General features: G+C 42.0%; 1 protein-coding gene across 2 annotated transcripts; it reads left to right on the forward strand.

The window, feature by feature from the left end:
- The first annotated feature begins 4,575 nt into the window (after positions 1-4,575).
- Positions 4,576-8,517, forward strand: rap2c (RAP2C, member of RAS oncogene family). 2 transcript variants are annotated; one of them, XM_038993831.1, is made up of 4 exons: positions 4,576-5,185; positions 5,433-5,765; positions 6,198-6,516; positions 7,227-8,517. In XM_038993831.1, the coding sequence occupies exons 2-3, from the start codon at positions 5,493-5,495 to the stop codon at positions 6,474-6,476; spliced, it is 552 nt and encodes a 183-aa protein (XP_038849759.1). In that variant the 5' UTR covers positions 4,576-5,185; positions 5,433-5,492; the 3' UTR covers positions 6,477-6,516; positions 7,227-8,517. The 2 variants fall into 2 exon arrangements, with proteins under 2 accessions (XP_038849759.1, XP_038849758.1); XM_038993830.1 differs by having other exon boundaries at positions 4,576-5,765.
- Positions 8,518-9,268: the final 751 nt, after the last annotated feature.

The raw sequence follows: 9,268 nt of genomic DNA on the forward strand, positions 1-9,268 counted from the left end.
CTGTACCATATTGACTTTCCCCTGGATTACGGACCTCTGTCTGCCTTTGACCTGTCTTTTGCCTGCTCCCTGTTTGGGTCAATAAACATCTGTGACTCTAGCTGTCTGCATCTTGGTCTTATCCTGAGTTTTGATACTATAATCTGTCACTCAGTGTTCACCTCCTGCTCTCATGTGGGACATTTGATTTATGGTTCTGTGGCATTTGAAAATGGTGTCACATATGAGACAAGCCCCTGACATTCTCACCTAACAACATCCAGCTGGAGGAAGGCTGTCACTCGCCTATGTAAAAATGGGTGTGTGACCTCGCCAGTTGATTCATACACAAATGTGCGTGTGCACACACACATTCACACGCACGTACGCACACATACACACATTCCGCTACACTCGCAATAACATCTGCTAACCATGTGTATGTGACCAATAAAATGTGATTTGACACATGTATACATACACACACACATACACACAAACACCAGGGATGGGGGGACCGTCAGAGACATGACATCATACAGTCCCCCAGAGAGAGAGAGAGAGAGAGAGAGGTTCAGGTTGGTTCTCCCCTAATATGCTTACTGTTGCTCTACTCACTATGGCCTTGTATCAAGACACACATGAATGTGCAAGCACACACGAACACACACACACCGAGAAATAAAAAGAGAGAGAAAGGGAAGTGAAGGAAAGGAAAGGAAAGGAGGAGTGTAAGGGTGATGGAGTGGAGAGGGCCAGAGGCTGAGGAGGATATCTCCCACAGTACTCAGCTTAGGGTCTCTGTGGTTAATGGCTCCTGTGGGAGAGAGAGGGAATGAGGGAGCAAGGGAGAGAACGAGGGCGAGAACATTGAGAGAGAAACTCATTAATGGTATGTTGCTCTTATCAAATACACAGCAATAATAAAGTCTACCTCAGAAGCAGCACTCCCCCAACTTACCTCTGGAGAATTACAGTGTGTGTGCGTGTGTGTGGATTTTAGCAAGGAGTAAAATGTTTGTTTAGGAACTGTTACTGCATTGCTGCTAACTGTATGTACGTGTAGGCCACTCAGCAAACTCAGCCGGTCATACCCATACCCCAGAGACAGAGAGGGGAAGAGAGAGAGAGAGAGGGGTAGAGAGAGAGAGGGGAGAGAAAGAGGGAGAGAGAGAGTATAAGAGAGACTCTGTGAGAGAACCTTCCTTGCCTTCTTAAATACACCTGCAGTGCAGACTGACTGACTATGCAAGCTCAGTCAGAGATGGAAAAAGACAACATTTCACTAAGCAAAGGAGATAATATGTGTGTGTGCGTGTGTGTGTGTGTGACCCAGCTGCTGTGTCAAGCTGCCCCTGCACTCCCTATGGAAATCTGAGGAGAGACATAGTTCAATTCCATCCATTTCATTTCAAGTCTATTCAGAGAAATTAGGCTACTGAAATTCAATTAGTGAAGTAAATGTTTTTCATAGAAAATGTACTTTATTTCTATTCGTTCCCTAAAGCAATAATATACGTTTTAAGTTCAAATGTCACTGTTAAAACGAGAAACCCACACAGACTATATTGAATGAGCTGTGTGTCCTTTTACTCCTTACTTGCCACTACTCATCAGTCTCTCCATTTATCCTATCATAGGCAGGTCTCACCATCTAGTGGTGAAACTGAACAGTAACGCAGTACACAAAGGTGTTATAATTGCAAAAGAATGCAATGCCAAAACAAGTCAATGGCGAATGGTAAGTAATCCTAATAAAACACTGCTTTAGCAATATGTCTGAAACTCAAAACAATTGACAGTACAGAGTAGAAAACACTATTTAGCCAAAAAATGTATTAGCGGCTACCAGCGCATTGCCTACCAGCATGCCTAAGAGACAATTTAAGCTTGATCCTAAAATGTTGTTGGAGGTTCCGTATGGCGGGTGTGACCCATTTGCGAAGCCTCATGATCACTGGCGATTTTAGCATGGAAATCTTGGTGGGGCAAAAAAAATAAAAGGCTGAATGCATGCCAGCAAAGCCAGTACACAACACGACACTATACAATACATTAATTGCACTATAACGGTGACAAATGGTACACACAAACTGTTAGGGCCTACATCAAGCTGTCCCAACAGTAGTCCCAACATCTTACCACTTCTACACTTGGTTATCAGTGGAGCCTTGTCTGGCAGCGAAACAGTTCATTCAGCCTCATTTAATGCCTTTAAAAAAAACATAGCTGATATGGCTGAATTGCTTGACAATTTAGATGTACAAACTATGGTATAAGGGATTAGAGGCAATCCGTAATTTCGATTAAGACATTAATGAGCGAGCTACTATTTGTTTAGCACTTTTGAAATGTACAGCGACAGAATTCAGAACATGGGCCGTTCTTACAGTGTTCTCCCTGTACAGCAAGTCAGACCGTAGGATAAATAAAAAGGGCATATAAGCAGACGATGAAAGCCCTTACAATATTCAATGATTACATTTCTCTAAAACAGGTTATAGGCTACATGTGCACCACCAAGTCAGAACAGTAGGCAAAATTAAGAGGGGTAAATAGACCAAATGATTAGGGTAAGGCACATGTGCTACTAACAGCTTACTACACTACATACACTTAGTATTACTTTCTTAGTTACAGTATACATATCTCCCTGGCATATAACATAATTTATTCAGCAGCATACAAGACATTTTTGGACTCACCTTGTTGTGCTGTGCTCACTTGAACAGGAAGGTGGCACGGCGGTCCTTCGTGGGCAAATTCTGTCATCGAAGTCTGGCACTCTCTGGATTTATGGTACTTTCAAAACAACTGTGAACTCTGAAAAAAACAAGGTCAAATCATGATGACGTCATTGATCTTCAGGTCGTAGCTCTAGAAAGAGGCCGGATTTACAATTCCGAGTTGGATGACCATTCAAAACGTATTTTCCTAGTCGGAGCTTGTTTATTCCCGACTTCCCAGTTGTCTTGAACTCACTGAAGTCAAGTTTTTGCAGTTCCGAGTTAACAGTTGTTTTGAGTGCGGTACAAATCATGCTTCATTGACAGCATGGCCAACGTTGAATGTTTATCATTTTAAACTTGGAAAAGAGCCCCTTTATCCCAGATTTGGGACCACACAGCCACTGTCATTGATTCCTTCCAAACCACTCATTGTTGAATTTGCGATTTCTAACTTGTTGTGTAATGTTAATGTCCAATGGCCGATGAGCACCGATATGTTTTATCTATCATTTCTCTTCATTATTTCTCTTCATGTGACAAGGATTAAAAAGGATTTGCCAGTAGATTGTCGACTTGATTCACGATGATGACTGCTAGCTAAGATTTTGAAAGTATGATGTTTACATGATCAGTCCAATCAAAGCTAATGTACATATAACGTGATTTGACGTCATTTTATCTGTGGCCAATGACCTTGGGCCTTCATGGATGGGCATTTCTAATGTAACTCTATGGCAGCATCCAAAGGGCTAGAATTTTCTAGGTCTACCCTTAGACTTGGCGGGGACGTAGTGTCCCCATGAGTGACAGAACACTGAGCCAATCACGGCGCAACGCTCCGTATTTTCTGCTGGCTTGCCCCACCACCACATAAAGCACCGAGCTAGGCTGAAACACCTTCATTTTGGAGCTGCCTTACTCAAGAAAACAAAAAAAGAGACAATTTTTGTATGCAGCTTTATTAACTCAATGTTGTTATATTTTTTTTACATTGTTTGCAAACTAATATGTGACACATATTAATGCCAAAATAACATTTAACTTTCTCTGTAACTTTCTCACTCATCATTATTCATTCATGATTTTTCTTAATCATGGCATTATATGGATTGATTTTGAAATTTTCAGAAGCATCTTGTCTGCTCACTTAGAAATAAAATTACTCCAGTAATCATTCACCATTCAGTTCCTATTGGGCAAAATATAACCCAAAATACATCCAAAACAAACTGCAAATACATCCAATGAGTTTTTAAGAGTCACATGCTTGATGTAGTCATTGTGTGTTTGGAACATGGGACCAAATACTAAACTTTTGACTACTTCGGTACACTATAACTATAAAGGAAATTTGTCCAAATACGTATTACATCTTCAAATGGGGGGACTATCTCTATGAAGTGCTTTAATTTCTAAATGGTAAATCAGATATGTATGAAAACAATTATCCACAAGAATATGAGGTCCAAAAAAGCTGAAAAAACCACAGAAATTCACATCAGTGCTTTTGTTTGGGGTCTCCTATTTATCTTGCTATGGAAAAGCTGAAGCACACATAAAATACACAAAAAATAGGACAAATCAGACAAATGATTTCTTGCCTATAACAATCTGTAACATAGTTTCTGTAAATAGCTCACTTAATGTTCACACTTCGATTATCAGCCATTATAAAGATGAATGTATTCATTTAATTTCCATCCTCAGTGTGCAGTGAACTGAATCCTGTAAATTCCATTCTATGCAGCATATTTCTATGTGCAACGTTCTATACGTTGCGCCCTACTGTCCCGCCTGAAGTTATAGTTGAACCAATGGGAATGACAATACATCTTCAAGGTGACCAATTACATTGCAGATTTTCCACGATGGTCCTTCCTTGACATATGGCCTGCATTTTGGACAACCATGTAGCGTTTCAATGTCCCTGCTGAGGACTTAAATATATTAGTATTTGCACCAGCAAATTTGGTGCTCGTCATTTGATTAGATTTGGAAAGAAAATAAGTGCTGGTTACTTAATAGGTTCCACAGGACATTGCAGCCCAGTGGTGGTCGCAAGGATGAGACAGTACGGATACTAGGGAGAGGCCGTGAGGACGAAATTAAGGAAGGGAGTGGGAGGTCTTGTCCCTGTCTCATACTAAACAGCAATCAAGCAGTGTACTGTGGACAGCATTGGACTGAAACTCCAACCCGAGGTTCCTAAACACTATCTGGCTGCTAAAGTGCAGCTTGCCCGTGATAAGGCCAGGGACCAGCCGTGGTGGAAGTGGCAGACGCTGGCATTGGGCTTTTGCGACACCAGTATGCTTTATGATGTGGTGTGAGCGAGCCACTTTCACATGCTCTCCAAAAATGGAAACAATACAAGTCATTATAATATTGTGCATCTTAACTAGCTAGCCACCAACTCAGTTAATGCACAGTTTTGGGGCAGATTACTGATAGAAGCAACAGCCCATGTTCGTGTCAAGGTAACGTAGTTATGTTTACTGTCTGAAGGATTTGTCATAAGAAGGCTCCTTATCGAGAGCGAGGATTGGGGGGGCGTTGTGGATTTAGCCAACTTTGCTAGCTAGCTCAGTGCAATACTTCTGCTTTTAACTAGATTTGAATTTGTTTTAACTAAACACATACATGTTAACATTTTAACTGGGAGGTTGATTTGTGGGGGTTTACAGAGTTGTGTTTTCAAGGTTTACTTGATTAATGTTGTCACAGGCTATAGCAATCCAGCTAGCTAACGTTAGCTAAGTAACCGGGTCAAACTCGTGCACCCTAATGAAGGAGTACAAAGTGGTTGTGCTGGGAAGCGGCGGCGTCGGCAAGTCCGCGCTGACTGTCCAGTTTGTCACGGGCACATTCATCGAGAAATATGACCCTACAATTGAGGACTTCTATCGGAAAGAGATCGAAGTGGACTCGTCGCCTTCGGTGCTGGAGATCCTTGACACGGCAGGGACAGAACAGTTCGCCTCCATGAGGGACCTGTACATCAAGAACGGCCAGGGTTTCATACTTGTCTACAGTCTCGTCAATCAACAGTCATTTCAGGTAAAGGGCCTTTATCTGGTGTTACCTGTCAACATGTCAAGGAGCCTGCAGCCTCTTGATAGAGTTGTAGCCATGTTTTAAATGGGCCTACTGAGCAATGCCTATTGTATTCATATCATTCTGAGTGCATCATTCCTAAAGCCATTGTTGACAGCCTAATCTCTACATTATAAATCCATAAACCTCTCTTCTACCCCATTCCCATAAGTCTGTCCTCTACACACTGAAAGTTTTAAGCTCAACAGGTTAGAAGAATGGCCAAAGGGCTGCTACTTAAACCATTGATATACATTGAAGAGCTAGGCAGCAATAACTGTCCATTGATATACATTGAAGAGCTAGGCAGCAATAACTGTTGCGCAAACATTTCCCCACAGTTCCTGAGAATATCCTTATATCCATCCCTAAATTCCTCCCCCCTTTGCTCCCCAGGACATCAGACCGATGCGAGACCAGATAGTGCGGGTGAAGCGCTTTGAGAAGGTGCCACTGATCCTGGTGGGGAACAAGGTGGACCTGGAGTCTGAGCGGGAGGTGGCAGGTGCAGACGGTCGGGCCCTGGCCCAGGAGTGGGGCTGCCCCTTCATCGAGACCTCAGCCAAGAGCAAGACCATGGTGGACGAGCTGTTTGCTGAAATCGTTCGCCAGATGAACTATGCCACGCTGCCAGAGAAACAGGAGCAGTGCTGCACGGCCTGTGTGGTGCAGTGAGGGAGTAGGGGACACTGTCCCCTCTACACCTCTCCCCCAGGTAAGAGACTGAAGCACTACACTTCACCCTCCACACACACATAGTAGGACAAAGAAGTGTGAATGCACAATAGGCTGGTCACTGACAACGGGCAAGAATTCACAGGTTGTGAAAAGATGTATGGTCATGGATAGCAGGAGTGTAGAGTTCATAATGCGTGTACAAAAAATGTACTTGCGGAGGAAGGGAGATGAGAGGATCAGGGGTGGAACAAAATTACAGCTGTTAGAAAAAGCAGACAGGGAAGGGGCTTTGCTGCACAGATTGTTAAAACTATTGGTTTAGCCTGCTATCATTAGATCAGACGAATAATGTGGCGTGAAGAACCCAACTGTCTGAGCAGTGAGCACAAGGGCAGAAAAGAAGAGTAAGAGAAGAGGCTGGCAGTGTAAAGGCAGAGAGACTAGACTTATGAGCCACGGAGAGGGTAGGTCCCAGACAAAGGAAAACGCAGCATCCTGAATATAAATTGATGTTTCAAAACAGGAAGCAGACTTTCTGCACTGTGTGAGGTATTGGTCGTTTTAACTGGGTTTCACAGTTTACATATTGATGAAATGCTCATTTCCTTAACTGTAATAAGGTCTTAATTACACAAATATCAATATCTTCATACTGTCTCAACACCTAGTCGTGTCTTCAGTCTTTCCTTTACTCTGTCAGTAAGTAAAATAGTACTTTTTTTGTTCTCCATTGTCGTTATTTGGCAGGATCTCTCCCAACTGGTTCCTGCTTTGATGACCCAGGAACCACTTCAGCTCAATCACACCTTTTGACCTCTCCAGCTGGCAGTGTTACCTACAGTACCAGAGAGCAGATTCTTGTCTGTCCATAGTCCAATTCAAGGGAGTCTTGAGCCTGCCCAACCTTTGATATCTTGACTGTGGAACACATTCACCTGCAGACTCACTGGCCTTCATGGTGACCCGGCCCAGGGAAGACCCACTTTTCAATGTGTAGAGGATAACCTTATGAGGATGAAGGATTGTCTATGGATTTCTATTTTCTCGTTTGGGGTTGGGGAGTGCTGGGGCAATGAGCAGTGATCTGTTCAGGACCACAGCAACCATTTTTGAAGCTGCTCCGTCATTAGTTCCCCTGGTTTTACTTTTTACTTGTATCGATTTATTAAATCTGGTATCTAATTTTAAAGTCATAACGGACATGCAGGTTGAGGACTTGGGTCAGAATTTAATCAAACCGTGGTAAATGTATGATTGCTGTGGTTTATAGGGCCTAAAACCAACTGTATGGTGGTTATAAAGCAGACCAGCCTTCAACTTTCTATTTTTCGATGGGCATGGTCGAGCCAGGTCTCCACGCATGAGACGTTCACGTTGAGCATAGAGCACTGCATGTTTGTTTTCTGGTTACCGCTGTGTGGTTTGCTTTAAATACAGGAGACACAGGTTCCTCTTAGTCATGCAAATGACTAATATGTTACATGGTTTGATCAAATTCTGACCCTAAACAATCTAACTTGCCCTGAACCACATGTCAAACACGATATACGGAGGGCAGTGTCTGCAGGTTTTTATGCCACCCTTGTACTTGATTGATGAATTAAGGTCAATGATTATTAAGGAACTCCACTCTACTGGTTGTCTAGGTCTTAATTAAAAGGAAAAATCTGCAGACACTAGGCCCTCCATGGAATGAGTTTGACACCCATGCCCTAAATGATCTAACTTACATTGTTACTTTTTTTTATTACGTTTGCTTTTATTATTTATAAAAATATCTAATTGCTTTGTTAGCCAATTATCAACTTTTTTTTAATACTTGCTTTTGGTTTTGGTTTTGTGACTTTACAGTGTGTTTTTGAAGATGAGAATTAACAGAGCCTTAAATGATTTCAGTCTTACATTGGTTTCTGTGTGGTTATTGTCTTACTTCCAACTCTTCAATGTAATTACTGCCATCATGTAGTACAAATCTGATACCAAGATTGAAGAACACTGGCCAGAGGGGTATCCTAAGAAGCAAGCTAGATCTACTCAGGGTTTTCTAAAGCTAACCAGCTTCAGTAAGCCTCACATTCCAGCTTCATCTGTACTAAGACAGTGGATATAACTCTAGCGGGCTCGTAACTGCATGTCACACGTGGTTAGTCGAACGCCAAACTCTTCATTGAGACTGCTGAAACCTCAATGGATTGGGAAGTCTAACACATTTTAATTTGTGCTGAAATCAAAATGAAGGAAAAGTTATCTTGCAAACTCAGCAGGCATATATGGAGATGCAATATTTGCGTCATCTCTTAGTTCTGAAGGATTTGTTGCTGTAGAAATTTACCTGACTAAGGTACATTTGCATGACTGGTTACGTCGCTGAAGGATACCTCTCTGATCATGTGGTCACACGTTTGGTGTCCTGAATCACTGTTGGTAAGGAAATGCTCTTACATTTCTGGTTTAGACTGTTACATTATTACAGCTGATGTGATATACTGTACCAGTCAAAAGGTTGGACATCTACTCATTCAAGGGTTATTCTTTATTTTTATTTTCTACATTGTAGAATAATAGTGAAGACATCAACTGTGAAATTACACATGGAATCATGTAGTAACCAAAAAAGTGTTAAACAAATCAAAAAAAGATTTGAGATTATTCAATGTAGCCACCCTTTGCCTTGATGACAGCTTTGCACACGCTTGGTATTCTCTCAACCAGCTTCACCTGGAATGCTTTTCCAACAGTCTTGAAGGACCACATATGCTGAGCACTTGTTGGCTGCTTTTCCTTCACTC

The sequence above is a fragment of the Salvelinus namaycush genome, chromosome 5, assembly GCF_016432855.1.
Source record: "Salvelinus namaycush isolate Seneca chromosome 5, SaNama_1.0, whole genome shotgun sequence".
Classification (NCBI taxonomy): domain Eukaryota; kingdom Metazoa; phylum Chordata; class Actinopteri; order Salmoniformes; family Salmonidae; genus Salvelinus; species Salvelinus namaycush.